The 21,719-nt window shown below is 45.1% G+C and overlaps 2 protein-coding genes across 4 annotated transcripts in view; both read left to right on the forward strand.

Moving 5' to 3' along the window:
• Positions 1-21,719, forward strand: part of DIAPH1 (diaphanous related formin 1) — a 128,329-nt gene that overhangs the window by 12,281 nt on the left and 94,329 nt on the right. The window lies entirely within an intron of this gene.
• Positions 3,400-13,332, forward strand: LOC142021282 (uncharacterized). Its single transcript, XM_075009909.1, has 2 exons — positions 3,400-3,477; positions 11,091-13,332. The coding sequence occupies exon 2, from the start codon at positions 11,195-11,197 to the stop codon at positions 12,155-12,157; it is 963 nt and encodes a 320-aa protein (XP_074866010.1). The 5' UTR covers positions 3,400-3,477; positions 11,091-11,194; the 3' UTR covers positions 12,158-13,332.

Raw genomic sequence — 21,719 nt, forward strand, 5'->3', positions numbered from 1 at the left:
CTCTCTTGAAGACAGAGAGCATGTGATGAAGACTAAAAGATTTCTCTAAACACGGCAGTGTCAATTCAGAGTCTTGTTAATGAAAATATTACTGACCATCTATAAATACTCTAAACACTAATTGGGCCCTGCATCTGAAGATAGTTTGACGATCCACTGATAACATAGATGAAAGGTGTCTAATTTAATGGCACTGGAAGTTTAGGATATATCTGCATGGTCTAGAATTAGTGGTTGATACCACTCTAATAGAGATCTTGGGGTCACTGTGGATAGTTCTCTGAAAACATCCACTCACTGTGCAACGGCAGTCAAAAAAGCTAAAAGATTGTTGGGAATTGTTAGCTGATGCATAGATTATAAAACAGAAAATAGCATACTGCCTCTGTATAAATTCATAGTACTCCCATATCTTGAATCCTGCATGCAGGTCTGGTCACCCCATCTCAAAGTAGATATATTGGAACTCGAAAAGATACAGAAAAGGGTAACAGAATGATTAGGGGGTATGGAACAGAGAGACTTTTCAGTTTGGAAAAAAGACAACTTGGGGGATATGATAGTGGTTTGTAAAATCATGACTGATGCGAAGAATGTAAATCTGGAAATGTTTACTCATAATCCAAGGACTAGGTGGTCACCGAAGGAAGGTAATAAGTCTCAAATTTAAAACTAACAAAAGGCAATATTCCTTACTACCTCACACAGTCAGCATTTACCAGGGGATGTTGTGAAGGCCAAGATTATAACAGAGTTCAGAAAAGGACTGGTAAGTTCCTGGAGGCTAGATCCATCAATGGCTGTTATCTAGGATGGGCAGCTAAAAACAGTGTTTTTAGCTGTTGTTTGCCAGAAGCTGGGAATGGGTGACAGAAGATGGGTTACTCGGTGATTAAATGTTCTGTTCGTTCCCTCTGAAGTACCTGGCATGGGCTGCTGTTGGAAGGCAGGATACTAGGCTAGATGGACCTTAGGTCTGACCCAGTATGGTTGTTTTTATATTCCATTCCAGCTGACTCAGACTTTGGGGCTCAGGCTGTAAGCAGTGTTCCCTGCAAGCCAGGCGTTTGGGCGGCTGCCCAGGAGAGATTCAGGTGCTGCCCAGCTGATAAGCAGAGCATCCACAGCCACCCAGAGGGGGCAGCATGTTTGTGTGGGTGGTGCACATCCACACATGCCTTGTACATTGGACAGACGTCACACACCCGTAGACAAAGAATTAATGAGCATACACCAGGCATAAAAACGCTCCTGACTCACAAACCTGTCAGCCCGCACTTTAATGGAGTGGGCTGTTCTGTTTATGACCTGAAAGTCTGCCTTTTACTGAAGAGGAATTTTCCCAGCTGTTTGGAAAGAGAGGCTGCTGAACTCTCTCTTGTATTCAAATTTGATAATTAACACGTGGTTTGAACCGGGATGACAATTTTCTAGCTCATCATCCGGGCTCTTTTACATACTTGGCTTTATCTAAATCTTGTCTCCCGACCCCACACCCCTTCTGCCCCTCTGCTCTCTGATTTGTTCACCATGATAATTTTTCTGATTTGTCAACCTTAGTTACTGTTTTTGGTTCTCTGTGCCTTAAATATTGAGTGTGTTCTTGTATGGCTACGGTCTGAAGAAGTGGGTCTGTCTCATAAAAGCTCACATAATAAATTATTTTGTTAGTCTTTAAAGTGCTACGGGACTGCTCTTTTTGTTTTGATAGTACATAGACTAGCATGGCTATCTCTGTTACTATCACACATACCTTCGTGCATATAACAAAATGTATTTTTCCTATGAATGGAAACAATTACAGGGAACACTGGTTGTGGGATGTTTGATTGCTATGTAGATTTGAGTTCAGGCTGGAACCTGAGCTCTAGGATCCATCTCCCCTGCAGTCTCCTTAGATCCTGGCCTCCAGCCTGAGCCTGGAAATCTACACCTCAGTGGAACAGCTCCACAGTGTGTGCCTGAATTGGCTACCAGGGGCTGGTCTTAGGTATCTAGTTGCTGTGTAGACATGCCCTTGAAGTCCTGTATTTACCCCCACCTGGAATGCTGGTGTTGCAGACTTCCCCATATTGCCTTCCCAATATGCTTCAAGTGAAAGGACCGCTCATGGAGGTCTGGTAAGGAAGTACATTTCCATTGGCCATTTCAGTCAGTTTTTCCTTCAGGCTACCAATTTGATATTTAGATAATAAAAGCTGTAGTGGTGGTATAGTGTTGCAGATATCTATGAGTAGCTCCAGGAGAAGTAAGATTGAGACACACTTCACACAGGCCTTTCAACATGCATCGGGAAACATCTCGACTTTCCTTCAAATCCAAACCAAAATCAGTAGCAATCTGGAGGTGAAAAGCATTTTTCTTTTACTAGTGGCTGTGAACCATCCTGTTCTTTTGTAGCTTTCTTGAAGGTGACTAGTTGGCTTTAGCATCTCGGGAATCGGTATCAGTGCAAAACCAGGCATTTTTAAGGGAGTTGTCACTAGGCTGGGAAAATGCTGTTCCATTCAGACTCCACTAATACAGTAGAAGCTTGTGCTTTCTGTTTGCTAAGTTGCATGACGAGTACGTTGGCGTTTGGCTTTGTTGGAGGCTTGTTGCATTGCTACGGTTTCTTCCGTTAGTTTCTGTGAGTGACATTTCCTGTGCTTGAAACCACAAGATGTGTCTGTCTTAGTCAGATATGTTATATTTGAGAGAGCAGCCTCTGCCTTACTCCACCTAGGCTGGGTGCCTTTATCACTGGAAAGAATAGTAATGGTGTGGAAAAATTTACCAGACACCTATGAGCCACCCAAAAGTGTAAGAGTGCTTAAATATGTTTTTGGGGACCACTGAGGTGTAGGTGTAAAGCCTAGAGGAATTTACTGTTATAACTATATCAATATAATGATATACCAGTTTAAAGTCCCATGAGGACACCCTTGTTCCAAAATAAGGGTGTGTATGGGGGGAGGGTGTATGGTTATATTGCTGTACCTGTAGTATAATCATAAATTTCCTCATGTAAGCAGTACTTGCAGGTGGGAAGGTGTAATTTTTACCAGGGTGCTGCCCATGGAACCGGGTAAAGGGGCTCTATTATATGTTTGTTAGCATCTGTCTCGTGTGTCTGATTTTTTTTTTTTTTTTTTTTGTCCTCTCCATTTTAGCTACAGGGCAGAGCTTTCTTTCTCTCCTGCTCCAGAGCTGCTTGGCTGCTTTGAGGGTCGTCTTCTACTGCTTTTCTCCAGTTTCCTGACGGCTCTGTTACAGGGAGAGGGAGGAGCCTATTCTACTGTACGCATTCCAAGACTCCATTCTTGGTGGTCCTGTCTATCTTTGCTACTGGTCAGACTGTTCCAAAGTGCAACATGAAATGGATAGGGTTCACAGCTGCCTAGGCCTTTTTGAATAATAGTGGTGAAGCTGAGAAGAATCTTGTTAATTTTGCAGCACAAGAGCCATTGGAGCTGTCTTTCTTGAGGCTCAAAGACAGTACATCTGTTTTACATTCATTTCATGTTTCAAAAGTTTCCTCAACCCCCAGGATTAGAAACTTTAATTAAAAAAGTTTAAATTCTTGCCTTAATTGATGTCTTAGGTGTTTGCAGTCACTAAGGAAAAAATTCCACTTGAGCTAGTTGATTTTAGAAGCTTATTGAGTAGTTTTGAGTTATTCTTTCTGCTTCAAATGCTATTTCTGCTGTTTCCTCTCATACCCTCTGTAACCTGTGTTTTCCTTCAACTCCTGCATTGCAGAGTAACTGCACTCAGTCATGGTTCTCTGCTGCTGTTTTGCCCCTTAACTGGAATTTGTCACTCAGAGATTATAGTGGCTGTTTTGTGAATAGTATATGCACATTCCTTTGGCAGAGAGCCCAGTGAGGTTTAGTTGTCTTTCTCTGCATATCAGGTTTGAGCAGGGAAGGGGTAAAGTGGAAGGAAAAAATCCTGGGACCAGTCACGCCTTAGTAAAGGGAGCAGAAGAGAAAAATAGGGCAGAATTCCTCTTCTGAGTTACCACAGGAAAGGGCCTCTTGGTTCAGCAGTTTTGCAATTTTTCAAATGTAGCTGTTCATCAGAATTTCAGCATTAAGCAATTCAGCGCCATCATTTTCTGACTAGCTAGAGGTGCTGGGAGGCAGGCAGCCTGCATTTAAGCCTCTGGCAGCCTCAGCAGTAATCTGGCTGTCAGTTGCTTGGTTGTTAGTGATTGAGGTGGAAGAACTTGGTGACTGAGGAGAAGGGAAGAGCAGAAGCTCCTGTGAAATAGTCCTGTTCCACAGAAAGCATTCCATATGCTAGCAATGAATTGTTACTCATTAACTTTTCCCCTCCCTGGTGTATTTCTCTTTTTACTTCCCACTCTACAATACAGTCATGGTAGCTAGGTGCACTTCCTTCCTGTTTGGGGTTGAGGCTTGTGTACAGAAACAGGGGCAGGTCCTCAGCTGCAGGAGTTTCCTGTGTCACAAGTCTAGGGTGTCACTGCCTGATTTCCATTTGCTAGGAAGGGCAGAATCAGCTGCTCACAAGCACCCTATGGGAGGGGAACACTATCACATTGCCAACAAGTAAACAGCATTCCTTGGACACTTGGACAGCTTTTTCTTTGCCAGAAAACCAGATCAACCTCTCTGTCTAAAGGGTCCTTCAGGGATGACAGGAGGAAAGAGGCAGTCCCTTAGCTCATGCAGTGCAGAAAGGCCCCCGCTCCTCACTGTTGGTGGAATGTGAGGTAATCCCCGTACTTCGGACTTGTGAATATGTACCTTTGCTGACTCAGACATCAAAACAGCTATTCTGGGTCAGAGTAATGGTCCCTCTAGCCCAGTATTTCTCAACTTTTTTTTTTATAAAGTACTCCCTTGAAAAATATAAATACCCTTTAGGGACATGCGTACCACCAGTTGGGAAACATAGTCTTATGGCAGCCTGAGGTCTTAAAACAAGTGCTGTTCAACCTTTCCATATTACTGTATGTTTTGCAGGAGTCAAAATTGTTTTGCATACCACTGAGTTACCTCACTTAAAAACTACTTACTTATAAAAATATGCAAAAATATCACAGAAGATTACTACTGAAAAATTGCTGATTTTTTTACCATGTTATCAAATAAATTAATTGGAATAGAAATATTTTACTGATATTTCAGCATAAGGCATATGAAGCAGTAGAAACAAGTCATTGTCTGTATGAACTTTTAGATTTTACTGACTTTACTAGTGTTTTTATGTAGTCTGTTGCTAAATTAGGCAAATATCTAGAGTTGATGTGCCCCCTGGAAGACCTCAGTGTACCCCCAGGGTTCTAATACCACTGGTTGAGAGAGACTGCTCTAATCCAATGTCCTGCTCGTCAACAGTGCCCATTGTCAGGTACTTGAGGGGGAATGAACAGAATAATGGTGAACAGTGATCCATTCCCTGTCATGTATTCCCAGTTCTGCAAACAAGCTAAGAATATCTGGAGCAGGGGTTGGCAACCAAAAATAGCAAGAGCAGCTATTTTTTCCCAATTTGGTAAAAAAGCTCAATAATTCAAGAGCTAAATTCACGTGAATAGGAGATGGTCCTTAACTAACATCAAACCATACATGTAACCCCTATTTTAAGAACAGCACTTGTACAATGATTTGTAATGTGATACATGTTTACTGCATGATCTTGACAAGCTTTCTATGTATTCTAGTTCCTACTATGTTACATGTGTGTCTGTACCACTGTCTTCCTGACTTTTACTCCCAAACCGGATGCCAGCGGGAGTTATCCAACATTTGGAGATCACATATCATTTGCTATTTAGATATAAGTTGTTCATTTTGGGGCTTTTAGACTTTCACCATTTATCGAAAATAATCAGGAGGGTGATTTTTACTTAGCTATTATAATGTTAGGAGCCTTAAAGAGTCCTCCAGAGCTGCAGGTTGCAGACCCCTGAGCTAAAGCGTAGGGTTGCATCTCTGACCATCTTGGCTTCTCGTCATTTGGACCTATCCTCCGTGAACTTACCTAATTCTTTTTTCAACCCTTCTACAGTTTTGCTCATTTACATATAGATTGGCTGGCAATGAGTTCCACAGGCTGACTGCGCATTGTGTGAAGAAATACTCCTTTTGTTTATTTTAAACATGTTTCCTATTAATTTAATTGGGTAACCCTGGCTTCTTGTATTATATGAATAGGAAAATATTAGTTCCTTATTCATTTTCTGTATGCCAGTCACGATTTTATAAATCTCTATCGTATTCCTAGAATCACAGAATACCAGGATGGGAAGGAAACTCGAGAGGTAATCCTGTCCAGTCCCCTGTGGTCATAGCAGCACAAAACACCATTGCAGCCATCCCTTACAGGTGTTTGTCACGCTTGCTTAGTTTGCTCTTAAAAGTCTCTAGTCATGGAGATTCCACAGCCGCCCAAGGCAATTTACTCCAGTGCTTACCCACCTTGACAGGAGGTTTTTCCTATTGTCCAACTTAAACCTTCTGTGCTGGAAAAGTTTGTTGTTGTGCCTTTAATAATGTCTCTTTAAAATGCTGCCAACTGTCTTCAATTGTTTTTCCTCTTAGTCTTGCTTCCCATGGGACCTTACCTACCAACTCCCTGTTTGCTCATGTCTGCCTTCTTGAAATTCATTGTCTTTATTTTACTGTTCTCCCGCCTACCATTCCTTCGATTCAAGAATTTGATGATGTCATGATCACTTTTACCCAAGCTGCCTTCCACTTTCAAATTCTCAGCCAGTTCCTCCCTGTTTCTGAAAATCAAGTCTAGAACAGCCTTCCCCCAGCAGCTTTCTCCAGCTTCTGAAATAAAAGAAGTCTCCAATATGTTTCAAGAATTTCAATAATCTGTGCCCTGCTGTGTTATTTCCCCAACAGATGAAGGGATAGTTGAAGTCCCCCATCATCACGAGTCTTGTGCTTTGGATGATTTTACTTTAAAAAATCTTCTTCCACCTCTTCTTTCTGGTTTGCGTTGTGCATAGTAGACTCATACTACATCATCACCCTTGTTTTTTCATCCCTTTTACGCTGACCCAGAGGTTGTCAAGAAGTCTGTCTCCTATGTTTATCTCAACATCAGTCCAAGTGTGCACATTTTTAATGTACCAGGCAACACCTCCTCCCTTTTTCCCCTGCCTCTCCTTCCTGAGCAAGCTGTACCTTTCTGTACCATCATTCCAGTCATGCATCTTATCCCAGCAAGTCTCCATGATGCCAACTATAGCATAGTTGTGTTTATTAGCATTTCAAGTTCTTCCCGCTTATTCTCCATATTTCTCACATTAGTATTCAGACAGCTAAGACAACTGCTTTGATTGTTGCCCTCCTTTTTCTTTTCTCTCCTTTATCCCTGCTGTTACAGCCCGCATTCCCTCATAATTTCTGACCTTCTTCCTGGCCAATTTCTGACCCGCCTCCCTTTTTAGGTGTGTCTTTTCCAGGCTGAAATCTTTAATTCTTTCTTATCTTTCAGACAGCAGTTGTTCATACCCTAATCATTATGGGTGCTCTTCTCTGTACCTCTTACAGTTCTAACGGATCTTTTTGAGATAGAGTGACCAGAACTGTATGCAGTGTTCAAGATGTGGGTGTACCATGGATTTATGTAGTGGCGCTATGATACATTCTATCTTACTATCTATCTCTTTCCTACTGGTTCTTAACAGGGATACTTGGTTTGGTTTTCTGGGGTGGGGGGAACTAAGTGACTAAGGAATTCTGTTTCCTTGTTTCTGTAGCGGCATGGTAAAGCTCCCCTCCCAGACTATGCTTGTGTGCAGCTGGTGCTGCTCTTCCTGACACTTACTTGTGTCTAACATTTTTGGCATCTATGCATTATCGCCCTACAGATGATGATCAAGTGAGCGAACCTCTGGAATCCTTCTGCCTCTTGTTGCAGAAAGTGGTCATTCTTCATCAGGTGCTTCTCCCTAGATTTATTCCACTCTTGGTGGTACATGCGTCCTCTGATAGAAGATCAGGCTCTTTTGTCCAGCAATCTCTCTTGTAGTTGTGCCTGTGCTTTTTATACCCCGGGCGCTACCTGAGGTTATAGTGGGCAGGGTAGGGTCAACGTTACTCCAGTTTCTTCTCATCACTCATGGCTGAGAGGCAAAACTGACGCTTCTTTGGAGCTCTTGCAAACTTTAACTACAGGTTGAACCTCTCTCATTGGACATCCTCGGGACCTGACTGGTGCCAAATGAGAGAATTTGCCAGGCGACAGGAGGTGGATACTGCCTAGCACATTACCACCACTTCCACTTCCTACTGGGCTTTTGGAAGACATTTTGGGTAAATTAGAGCTAAATAACAGCACAGAACACTCAGAGCCAGGAGTGGTGACTGTTAATAAAGTTCATGAGACCACAGGAAACTTTTATGTCTGACTAAAATCATGCTGAATTACAGATATTGCTGGCTGTGTGCGCGCTATATCGGAGAGGTTCAACTTGTATATACAATCAATTTCTTTTTATCTGGTTAGTTAGGACAGTTAGGTTTTAGCCCTTTCTGTTCCAGATAGGTGAAGCTATTTTAGTTTTTTGGTTTACCGTTAGTAGGTTTCAGCCTTTGTGATTGAGCAAAAGTCTCCAGGGAGATAAACTGCAGGAGTTTCCTGTTTTGTAACTTCAGGGTGTGTCACTACTCAATTTCCACTTGGCAGTGTAATTTTTTTATTTCTTTCAAAACCCAGATGGAATACTTGGTAGTGTTCTTCCTTAAGCCACACTGCAGCCAAAGGGAGATGATATGCCACCCTTGGGCAGTGTTCCCTGTAAGGTGACTACTTGGACAGCCACCCAAGAAAGATTCAGGTGCCCCTCTAGGTGGTGATCGATGCATCAACAGCCCCCCCCCCACACACACACACAGTGGGCAGCATATGTTTGTTTGTGGTGCACATCTGTGCTTGTCTTTGTGTACATAACATATATTCTGCCCATGGATGAAAAAATGAGGGGGAACACTCCTCTCAGGGTAGATGTAGAACCCTCTCATTCTCCACAGATAGAGCTAAGTCTTTCAGTCTCGCCCACATTTTTCATTGCCTTTTCAGAGAGAATACCAGGCCGTATAACCTCAAAGCCTATTTAAGTGGATCTCATGCTGTATTGATATGCTGTCGGCAAGTTAGTTTTAAATGCTTCGGTTTACTCCAAATAGTTTTTCTGAAGTGTTCCTATGTCAGAAATATGTAGAGTAGCTACTTGAGGATCAGTTCATGTGTTTGCAGAATACTGATCCTTGGCATATGTCTCTTGGCAGAGCTGCTTTACAGATTTTATTTGAATAAACTCCAAGCACCCACCTTTGATACGCCAGGTTACTGCTCATGAGTCACAGAAAAAGGAATATATGTGGACAGGCACACTAAGAATAAAGAATCTTTACTTAACCGTGTTTTTTTGAGATACTGGAAAAAAATCTTCTATGACCTGCACACTCTCGCACTATTACAGAGTCCTGTAAAACCTGGATTCTGTGTTAGTGAAGAAACTTGGTGGTGGTTGGCCGTCCTCCATCCTTTATGTCCTCAGGTTAGTAGCTGAAAGTCACCTGGGGCACAGGCAAGAGACCTAGCCCCAAATAACATTGCTCGCCGAAAGAGTCTGACTGTAGGTGTATGAGGACGTGTACGCCATCAAGAGTGAAATGTATCTGGGTAGCACCTTCTGAAGAACCATATTTAATATAAGGAAAGTGACCGTTCTTTCCAGGGTCAGCACTCTGTTTCAGGACAAGTGGAGCTCTCACTAAACAGGAATAAAAATAGCCAAAGTTTTGTCCATATAGGGGAGTCCTTTCCACTCCTTTTGGTTCTCTCCTCTCTGGTCTTCAATCCTCAGTGAAAAATCTGAAGGCTACCAAAAGCAGGGAGAGGGTTGTCATTTTGTTTAAATGCTGGAGGAGTCTGCAGTTTATGGCAGAACTCTATGGGCTGCTTTCCATCCCCAGTGTATGTGGGGTTTCTCAGCCTCTGCATACATTTCTAGTGTGGAAACTCACTTTGTGCTTACAATGGGGGAGAGTTGCATTTTTACTGCTTGTCACTTGTTCCTTCTGTGTGTTAGGGGCTTACTCTTTCCTTGAGGAGGTGGAAAACTCCCTGGAGTGGCACTCTAATCTCTAATAGGGTAATGCTGAGACCTGGAAGCTGGAGCAGCTTGTTTACTGCTGTACGCCATTGGCGGCAGCTTCAAGATAAAGCTCCTTAGAGCTTTGTGGTTGAAGCTGTTTGAGCTGTTTATAGGGATAGGGATTATGGCACAGTTGTGGATGTCTGGCTGTTGGTGTGGGAAGGCAGCTTTGGCTATGGCCACACCTATATTATGAAGGCTATATCTGTGCTGCTGTAATGCCATAGGGTAAGTGTTTTCTACAGTGACAGAGATGGGGTTTTCCAATTCTGCCGTCAACCACTTCTCCAAGTGGCAGTAGCTATGGTGATGGAAGAATCCTCCATTGACCTAGCTGTATCTACTCCAGGGTTAGGTGACTTAACTGAGGTGGCCAGGGGTATGAATTCTTCATAGTCCCTAGTAACGTAGGTAGGTTGATATCATTTTGAAATGCAGACCATTTCTTATTAATAACTTTGTGGAACCAGGGGCCTAGCTTTGACCAACACAGTTGCTTGCATGGAACCGATCAGCTTCATGGCATTTGGGGCTGCCTTTATTGTTTCCTTCCCTGCTCTACGTTCCTTTGTGAGGAGCATGGATGGGAGGGTTTTATAGATTAAAGTGGGGGAATGGAACTGGAAGAGGCAGGGAATAGATTAGGATATGTCTACGCTTGCACTTGATCAGTCAAACTTTTGTTGTTCTCGGGTGCTTAAGGTTTGCCTCAGCAAGTGAAAGGGAGAAAGCTGCTCTGACAGTAGCACTCTACTGTCGACAAAGTAAAATGTTGACAAAAGTGCCAACAAACAGCATTCACATAGGCTGATTTTTAGCAACAGGGCAGTGTTAACATAGTTTAGTCAGAAGTTTAGGGATGCCCAGAACGTGGGTTGCATCTTGGCTATTAGCCATTGAAAAACTTACCCTCCATGAACTTACCTAATTCTTTTTTGAATCTGTGGGGACCTTGAAGCCTTCTTTCGCCGCCTCCGTCTAAAGGAATTTTTCCAGCACACCTATGAACAACAGTCTGATTCTCTCGACACCCCCTACCAACAACAAAAGAAGAACAACTCTATGTGGACTCCCCCTGAGGGTCGTAGTGAAAGTCTGGACTTCTACGTACAGTGCTTCTGCAACCATGCTCAGTCTGACATTATACACAAACAATGCCAAATGAGACACAATCTCAACTATGCTGAACGCCATGCTGTCCAGAGTCTCAAAAATAACCAAGACATCATAATCAAACCAGCTGGCAAAGGGGGTGCTGTTGTCATCGTGAATAAGTCAGACTCTGAACAGGAGACAGCCAGACAACTCTCCAACTCCACATTTTACAGACCTCTCTCTGCTGATCCCACTTTGGAATTCCAAAGGAAATTACAACAACTACTGAAGGAACTCCCTGCTGCTACTCGGGACCTCATTAACTCAGACACACCATCTGAGCAGCAGCCTGGATTATTCTATTTACTTCCCAAAATCCACAAACCTGGAAACCCTGGACGCCCTATCATTTCAGGTATTGGCACCCTTGCCACCGGACTATCCAGTTACGTGGACTCCCTCCTCAAACCCTATGCCACCAATGCTCCCAGCTATATCTGTGATACCACTGACTTCCTGAGGAAATTACAAAACATCGGAAAAGTTGCTGATAACGCTATCCTTGCCAGAATGGATGTAGAGGCTCTGTACGCTAATATTCCACATAAAGATGGATTACAAGCAATCAGGAACACCATCCCTGATGCCACCACAGCCAATCTGGTGTCTGACCTCTGTAACTTTGTTCTCACACACAATCATTTCCGTTCTGGGGACAATTTATGCCTCCAGATTAGTGGAACTGCTATGGGCACCTGCATGGCCCCACAATATGCTAATATATTTATGGTTGACCTGGAACAACGATTCCTCAGCTCTCGTCCCCTATTACCACTCCTCTACTTAAGATACATTGATGACATCTTTATTATTTGGACCCATGGTATAGAGGCTCTAGAAGAATTCCACAGAGACTTTAACAATCTATAGCCCACCATCAACTTATGCCTCGATTACAACATGCAAGAGAGACATTTCCTGGACACTACAGTACTAATCAAGGATGGCCTGATCAGTACCACACTGTACCGAAAACCTACTGATCGCTATACTTATCTACACCCTTCTAGTTTCCATCCTGCACATGTGACTAGATCCATTGTTTACTGTCAAGCTCTTAGGTATAATAGCATTTGCTCTGATCCAACTGACAGAGACCAAAAACTACAAGAACTTTACCAAATATTCATAAACCTGAATTACCCACCAGGAGAAGTAAAAAAAACAAATCGACAGGGCCAGACGCATACCCAGAGACCAGCTACTCCAAGATCGGCCCAAAAAAGCCAAGAACAGAACACCAATGGTCATCACTTACAGCCCCCAACTCAGACCACTGCAACGAATTATTAAAGACCTACAACCTATTCTTAATCAGGATGCTACACTCCAGAAGGCCCTGGGTGACATGCCTGTTCTCTCCTACAGACAACCTCTCAACCTCATGAGGATCCTTACTAACAGCCACAGTCTATATCCCAGGAACGCCAGTCCTGGAACCTTTCCCTGCAACAAAGCCCGCTGCCAGCTTTGTCCACATATCTTCTCTGGAAATACCATCACTGGACCTAACCAGGTTACTCACAGAATCACGCGCACTTTCTCATGCTCCTCTACTAACATCACATATGCCATCATGTGCCAACAATGCCCAGATGCTTTGTATATTGGACAGACTTCTAACTCCCTTAGACAAAGGGTCAACAGGCACAAAACAGACATCAAAACACTCCAGATCCACAAACCAGTTAGTCAACATTTTAATGGAATGGGGCATTCTGTCAGTGACCTCAAGGTGTGTGTGTTACTGAAGAGAAATTATCGCTCCGTTTTAGAAAGAGAAGTGGATGAACTGACATTTATATTCAAATTCGGAACATTAACACATGGTTTAAATCGTGATGGGAACTTTGAGTCACTATAGGGGCTCGTCTGCTTACTTAACTCAATCTAATTCTTGATCTTCCCCCCCCACCCCTCCACTCTCTGATTTGCTCACCTTGATTATCTTTTTCTGATTTGTCCTCCTTGCTTACTGTTTTTGGTTCTCTGTGTCTTAAATATTGAGTCTGTTCTGGTCTGGCTATGGTCTGAAGAAGTGGGTCTGTCCCACAAAAGCTCACCTAATAAACTATTTTGCTAGTCTTTAAAGTGCTACTTGACTGCTGCTTTTTTTTTTTTTTTTTTTTGAACCGAGTTATGCTGTTGGCCTTCAACACTTCCCTGGCAAAGAGTTCTGAATTTATAGGGCACCTAAAGTGTCTTGAGCCCTTTGCAAACAAACAGGCACACAGTCCTTCCCTGCAGCGTTTACATTCCAGGTAGACAAACAAATGAGGGAGAAGAAGCAAGAGAAGCTGGTGATCTGACACATGTCCTATTCTCTGGTGACAGTATCATTTTTGTTATGGCTGGGAATACTCGGCTTTACAAGCCTCATTGGGTATGCCTACGCTGTAATTAGACACCTGCTTTTGGCCTGTGGTAACTAACACTGCCTTGTAGAGCTTGGGATGTGGGGCTGTTTTATTGTGGGGTAGGTTCTTGCACCTCACAGGATCCTAGAGCTGGGGCTCAAGCCCAAGCACAATTGTCTACTCTGCAATTAAACAGCTTTGATCCTGAATCAGCTGGCACAGGCCAGGTGTGGGTTTGTAACTTCAGTGTAGATAGGCTAATAGAAGAGCTGTTCATAGGAGGAGCCAGCAAGAGGTGGGGGTGAGGCAGGAATCTGCTTGTTAGTGTATTTTTGGCTATGAAGAGCCTGGGAGTCACATCTGGGGATATGGGCTACTGTTGACCTAAGCCAGCTAATAATGCATGTTAGAACTACAATTCCTAGTTAGAGGACATAGGGCGTAGAGGTAGAAAGGGGTCTACAGGAGAGTACAGGATTGTTCACTGCAGTGTGTTCTCAAGGGCTTTGCTCAATATACTTGTATAACAACTTAATAAATTCACGGTCTCGACACTTCTTGATATTCTGCCTCTATGATCTTTTTTTGATTGAGGTTAAGCCTTGAAGAATGAGTTTTAATATACTTTCCAAAACTGTATTGCTAGTAACAATCCTGGATATTTTTCATATCATATTTAATAACAGAAAAGCTGGAAAGACATTAAGCATAGCACTTCAAGGTTTAAGGCAATCCCTAATGACTGGAGATCAAGATGAGACCTAATGTGGAAGATGAATAACCCTACTGTAGGCAGCTGTGGAGTACTTATACCCACCTCCTGAGTCTGGCCAGTGTTGGGAAGGTACTGAACTAGATGGAGCTCAGGTTTGATTTAGTCTGGCAGGTCTTATGTTTGTCATCTCATGATTACTAATTATGCTTGTTAGTTCCCTGTCAAAGAGTACCTTCATGCTTATTCTTACAATCCTTCCTGTCCTTTGCCCCTAAATCAACTCTTTATTGGCTACCCCTTGAATATTTAACTCTTTCCTTCAGCTGGCTCACTAGGTGACTTTTGTTCCTCTCCTTTGACCTCACTTCAGTTTGTTTACGATTCTTTTTAAACCCTGGTTGGGAATTAAATGTTTCCTTTTGACTGGTATCCAGGTGTTCCCCTGCAAATTGTGAGCGATTTGTGAGATCTGAGCAGTGTTTCTGGGGCATGAACAGGAAGAGTTTGAGCATCACCTCTCAGAAGTTTATTTCGTAATTATTCTACAGTGCTGGTTGTCCATCAGACCCATCCTGTGGGAATTTTCCTCTCTGCTGAGTTACAAGGAAAAGATCTCCAGGGGAAAGAGGAGGCTAAGTGACAAGGACGCCAGTAGCGTGCTGTGGATGAGAAACTAAGAAATAAATGTGCAGATGATGTGCAGTTAATTATAGTTCAGAATGACTGAAGGTTGTCCAAGAAAACTATCCCTTTGGTTAATCTCTCAGTACACCAGAATGGACCTCAGATGGGTAACTGGCAAATACGAATCAGAACTTTGGTTAGGACAGAAGTGCATCAGAGAACTGGAAACCCCCATCAGACTGGAGTGTTGTGCAACATCAGTATTTATTATGTGCCTCCAAGGTTAAAATCCTTGGAGGTTTAGCAGCCTGTTTGTACAGGGAACCAGTAAAGAGATAATGAGTAACAAATAATGCTCATAATTAATCCATTATTGACCATCCTTATGGTGCTAAGTGGCAGGCACACATTGTCTAGTGCCCTGAGAAGTCTCCAGCCTTCTTTCTCTGCCACAAGGGTTGCTTTTGCCACCTCCCTAATGGCATGCCATCATACTTGCCATTGGCGGGTACAACAGGAGAGAGAGCCTCTTATTTGTCAGGATATATTCACAGCAGGAAATCTCTTTGCAAACCTGTCTTAACTCTCCTTCCCATCTCCAAAACATTTGTTCTAGTATAGGTAATGGGTACACTGAGTTCTTGCAGAAGGTTGTCAGAGGCAGCCAAAAGGCATAGGTTACAGGAAGCAGAAATTGGAGCTGAGAGAGAGAAGCATGAAGGGGCCATGTATAGTCTTTGAGCAGCCTGTGTATATATCTAATCTTGGGATGCAACTTGGACCTTTTGGAATCTTGTCACAGCTCCAAATGTTTAGAGCAGGGGTGTCCAACCCAGGGCCCGCAGGCCAGAATCTGGCCCGTGGAGCCTTTTTATCCAGACTGTTGAGCCAGCAGCAGTGCCATTTTTAGAATGTGGCTCTTTAAGGAGCCACTTGTGGCTCCTGCTGCCACTCCCTCCTCTATCTCCTGTACAGTGCGGCAGAGGCAGCTCACAGTGCGCTGCTGCAATGTATGTGGAGGGAGCGAATAGGGGCTGCCACAGAGAACATGAGCTCTGTACCTCATGGGGGTTCGTCCCCACACTGCCCCCATAACGAATAGTCCTGGCGTGCACTGATTCACTCACTCCCTGGCTGGCATGGCAGTGGAGCAGTCCCGCCAAAGGCATCAAGCTGCTGAGCATGATGCTGAACGGCATCACACAGTTTGCCTACTAGGGCTCAGCCAGCATCACCAACGAGCTGCTGCAGGGCCATTCTACCCTACCCTGAGTCGGTGCCATAGGACTTCTGTGCCCTGCTTACGAAGATGAGTCATGTCCTCAGGTAGCAGCAGACAGGCAACGGACAGACTGGCTGAGCTGGTGGGGCAGTAGGAGGGTGTTGGTACAGACAGATGGACAGGGTTGGGCTGGGGTGCTGGGGGGGCAGATGGACGGCTGGGTTGGAAGGGGAGTGTGGCGTTGTCAGGACAGATGGACAGGCTGAGCTGGAGAGGCAGTAGGAGTATCGAAACAGACATATGGAGAAGCTGGGCTAGAGGAGTGCATGTGGGATTGGGTCTAAGGCTGAGGGGCTGTTTGGGGCTGGGGGGATTTGGGGGTGCAGGGAACTTAAGGCTGGGGGCGGTTTGGGACTGCACGGGGGGTTTAAGCCTGGAGGTAGTGGGTTGTGGCAGTTTGGGGTCGTTTTGTATTTGGCTCCCAGAACATATAAAAAATTGCCATGTGGCCCCAATGAAAAAAGGTTGGACACACTTTGTTTAGAAGGTGCAAAACAGACCCACACATAGAATTTCACTTGCCAGTGTCCTCATTTGCTTCCAACCACAGTTAGACTAGGAAAATTGCTGGGTCAACTGGAGATGGTATCACTTGTTGATTTTCCTTCCTTCCTTCCTTCTTCAAGTAATGTCCCTGTGGGTGCTCCACTGTAGGTGCTGGGTTCATCCTGGTGCTGCAATTTGGAGACTCTTCTTACCTGTGTCTGGCTGGTCTGTGCGTGTGCTGCTGCTGCATCTCTCCATTCATGCTCTTCTGATCACATGTGCGGATTGTCCCAAGCCAGTTCCTCTCTACGGCCTCAGGCTGCAGGCAGAGCTGACTGCCTCTTCTCAACTTGATGATGTGAAATTAAAAAAACTCTTTAATTTCTGTATAGTTCTTCTTTACGTTCTCAGTTCGTTCGTTCGTTCGTTTTTGTTTTTTTTTTTTAAAAAAAGGTACTGTTTGTAGTTCTTAACTTTAAAGTTAAGTTTTCGTTGGACTCAGCAATTAAAACTTGGACTTCATCTCTGCCATTTTATTGTTGCCGGTTGCATAACCGCAGCTAAAGGATTGAGCTGCGTTGAACCCTTTCACCATGCTGGTTTCACAAAGTTTTAAGAAATGTGAACAGTGCTGCAAAGCAAGTGTGCATAAGGTGCCTAGCAGAGGGCCATATTCCTCAAATATTCCTGCACTGCACGAAATTAACTGCCAGAGCTTGGTGCAGTTGAGAAATGAGCCTGAAAATGGTATTGTTCAACAAGGCTCTTCAGCCCTCTATTGAAGGAGGCCAGAGGAGACCAGGAACAACCTGCCCTTAAATGCAGGGCCTCCTCCTCCTCAACCACCTTGCCCTCCAAGAAATCTAAAACTTCACTGACCAAGCCGTTGCCTGCTATATCGCTAAGTACTCCTGATGTCACAGTAAGCCTGGCACTTCTGGCACCGCCTCTGTAAAACCTAAGGTGGCCGTGAGCGGCAAGACATCAAAGTCCACAGCACTGACATCGAAGCCTGGGAAGCCTTCATACCTGAGAGCACAGATGCCTTCCTTGAAGCGCCCACTTGCTAGCACAGTGGCGCTGATAACTTCCTCGGCACCGACCATCCCTACAGTGCCGGCACTGACAGCAACACCGGCACTGTCTTCTCCATGCTGATCCTTGGCACTGCCCATGCCTTTGCCATTGGAGGCCTCTCGTGATTCTTCACTGAGGAAGACACCAACTAAATCATGGCTCTGGAGTCTTTCTCCACACTTGCCGTCACCAGCTGTTTCTCCCTCTCTACCAGTTCCGGCACTGAAAGCTTCCCCTCTGCGATCTGGAAGGCTGGAGAGGCATAGTGCACAATACTATGGACTACACAGACCTCCCTCCCCCTTTTTAACTATTGCATATGATGACAGGGCATACAATCATCTATCACCTTCGACGTCTCCATCTTCCAGGATGTCCTGCAGATTGTTTTACTCTTATCACATAGATCCTTCCTGGGACTGGTGTTGGCACTCCTACAAATTGATGTGTTCCTGCCACTCCGGCAGCTGCTGCCTTCGTGACCACCACCACTATTATTCTCCTAGATGATGCTCCCCCAGCAGGGAATCATTTGATGGGTCTCAATCAGAGGGTCACTATGTGGCAGGCCATGGTTCTCCTCCACTGTCACCTGCTTCAGCCCCATCTCCACCACTGCAGTCTCCATCACCCCACCAGTTGGAAGTGAAAATGGCGCTTGTGTCGGACACTGAGGAGTGGGAACCTGCTATGTCTCCTCTTGGTCAGTCATCCTTGTCACGCGATGAAGCCATCATTCCAGGGGACGTTATGCCCCTAGATGATATAAAGCTATTTAACGAGCTATTTAAAAGGATGGCTGTTAGCCAGGATGTACCTCTCGCCGAGGTCCAGGAGAAATGGCCCCAACTGCTCAGAAAGCTACAGCCAGTGCAATCTTCCAGAGTAGCCATACTCCTGGAAGGGGCGTTCTAGAGGTGGCTGACCACATATGGCAGATCCCTGCTTCAGCACCTCCCACTAATAAGCTTGGTAAGAAATACTTTGTTCCTCTGAAGGGGATGGAGTTTTTAGTCACACACCTACAACCAACTCCTTAATAGTTGACACTGCACTACATAGATCGTGCACACCACGGTTTAGGGGAGTGGCAATGGACAAGGAAGCCAAGTGACTCAACATCCTTGGCAGGAACCTATATTCTTCAGCTACTCTCCTGGTTTGTATAACAAACTATGCGGCTCTCCTCTCAAACCATGACTTCGATAGTTACTGTAAATTGATGCCGCTCTTGGAATACCTACAGGAATCTGAGACCAATCCTCGAGTCGGTGGTTAAGGAGGGCTATAGCACTGGTAGGACAGCTGTTCAGCTCACCCTGGACATAGCTGATACAACAGCAAGAGCCACTGCCACTCAAGTTGTGATGTAGCATGCTTCATATTTACAAGCCACTGCCATACTGAAAGAACTATAGGCGAAAGTTGAGGACCTGCCCTTTTGATGATAAGAAATTGTTTGCAGAGAATATGGATGCCATCCTCCACTCTAGTAAGGACTCCTGTATGACACTGTGCGGTCTAGGGATGTATACCCCTCCCTACAGGAGGCATTGCTACCAACCCACCAAAGGTATTAAGAAGCTGGCTTTTATGAAAACAACCTTACCAGCCCACCAGGCCTTACAACCAACCCCACTCTCAACAGAGACCGCAAAGGTGTAGAAATCAAGGTGGACGTAACCAATCCTCTCAGTCCACCAGACAGCAAGTTTCACTCACTGATCAAGAGCAGCAACGTCGCCATTGTCACCTCACAAACTTCCAGTGTGTTCCACCACTGGTTGAGACCCTTCTTCCCTCAATGGGCCTCCATCACCACCGACAAGTGGGTCCTGGAGATTGTCCGATCAGGCCGTGCCATTCCATTCGTCTCCATCCCACCTCCTACACCACTCACTCTGTCCCTCATCAGGGACCCCTCTCATGAGAGTTTGCTGTGTGAAGAGGTGAACCATCTCCTTTCTGTAGGAGCAATTGAATGAGTTCCCTATGATTTTAGGGGCAAAGGTTTTTATTCCCACTACTTTCTCATGCAGAAGAAGAGTGGAGGTTGGAGACCAATACTGGACTTGTGTCTGCTCAACTGATATGTGTGCAAACAGTGATTCAGGATGGTGACTTTGGCCTCAATAATCCCAATCCTAGATCTCAATGATTGGTTTGCTGTTCTCGACCTCCAAGATGACTACTTCCATATCACTATTCATCCTGCTCAGAGACAGTTCCTATGATTCACAGTGGGGATGGAGCATGTTCAGTACGGGGTCCCTCCATTTGGTCTCTCCACAGCCCCCAGGATGTTCTCCAAAACCCTGGCAGTAGTGGCAGCTTCCTTGCATCGTCGAGGAGTCCTGATATTTTCCTACTTCAAGTGCCTAATAAAAGGCCCCTCTCCTTCAAAAACTGCACGTGTTGCACACCACACAGTCGGTCTTTCATTCTCTAGGCCTTCTCATCAATGAGAAGAAGTCAGCCCTCCAAACTATGCAGGATCTAGAATTCATTGGGACTTAACATGACTATGGTGAGAGCGTATTTGCCCCTCCATAGGTTCCAGGCAATTGAGGACCTTGTAGAGATCCTCGGGGCAGTCCTACAGTCCAGGTGGTGGTATGCCTCAGACTCATGGGCCACGTGGCGGCTACAGCCTTTTTAGTGCAGCACACCAGACTCCATTTTCGTTCACTGCAACACTGGGTGGCCACAACAACACTGTCTACAACAGCACTCACCTCAGCCTTCATGGCCCAGTGGTGCCTCCGCCTCATGTTCTTACATCTCTCTTCTGTGGTGGCAGAGCAGGAAAAGTCTTCTCTCTGGGGTTCCGTTTCACCCCAGACAACTGTTCTGATGCATTACCACGGATGCTTCCCTGGCAGGGCGGGGAGCCCGCATGGACGCACTCACCATTCAAGAGAGACGCTCTCTGAAAGACCATCTCCTCCACATCAACCTGCTGGAACTCAGGGCTGTTCTCAGAGTCTGCCAGCACTTCCAACGATACATCTGGGGTGCGACGATAAAGATATTAGCAGACAATATTGTGACAGTGTGCTACATAAATCACCAGGGAAGGGCCCGTTCGCACTCCCTGTGTGCAGAGTCAGTCTGCCCGTGGAATTGGTACATTCAGAATGAGGTCAGGCTTGTGCCATCTTACTTACCTGGACTCAGCAATGTTGTGGCAGACTCTCTGAGCAGATTCTTTGCACTGGACCATGAGTGGAAACTCCACGGTGGTCCCTGTTCCAGCATTGGGGCACTCCCCTCCTCGACCTCTTCACCATCTGTCACAACCAAAAATGTCGCCGTCGTTGCTCCAGAGCAAAAGTGGGGCAGGGATCGTTAGGCAATGCATTCTTATGGACATAGAAGGGCCCTCTCTTTTACGCCTTTCCCCCCGCGGTTCTCTTTTTCCAGGGTACAAAAAGCCAGAGCAGACAATTCTACCATGATATTAGCAGCCTCAGTGTGGGCATGACAGTAGTGGTTCCCCCTCCTTCAGTGAATGTCGCCATATCCTCTGCCCCTCCTACCAGATCTTTTGACACAGGAACAGGGAATCCTCCTGTCAGTGCGGGCAGAATCACGGGCAATAAAGCCCCCGCTGACCCTGCACCAGCATTCCGTCCCGATCCCCACGGGGCCTCAGACAAGGGCAACGAAGAGACGGCACAAGCCCGCCGACAGGCAAAGGCTGCTCCGCTCCTCAGCAGGCCAACCCCACCCACCTCCAGCAGGGGGCCTAGAGACCAGTGATGCACTAGAGGGAGGAGGCTGGAGAGAAGCTAATTCCTGGTTGGTCAGGAGCTGACTTGCTCGGTGAAAGCAAGGGTGAGACGAGGAGAGGAAGATTGAATAAAATGAGGATTATATTTATTAACAAAA

This window comes from Carettochelys insculpta, chromosome 15, assembly GCF_033958435.1.
Source record: "Carettochelys insculpta isolate YL-2023 chromosome 15, ASM3395843v1, whole genome shotgun sequence".
NCBI lineage: Eukaryota > Metazoa > Chordata > Testudines > Carettochelyidae > Carettochelys > Carettochelys insculpta.

Excerpts from the sequence above, each read along its gene's own strand:
- LOC142021282 (XM_075009909.1), top strand. The coding sequence starts at position 11,195 with ATGTGGACTCCCCCTGAGGGTCGTAGTGAAAGTCTGGACTTCTACGTA.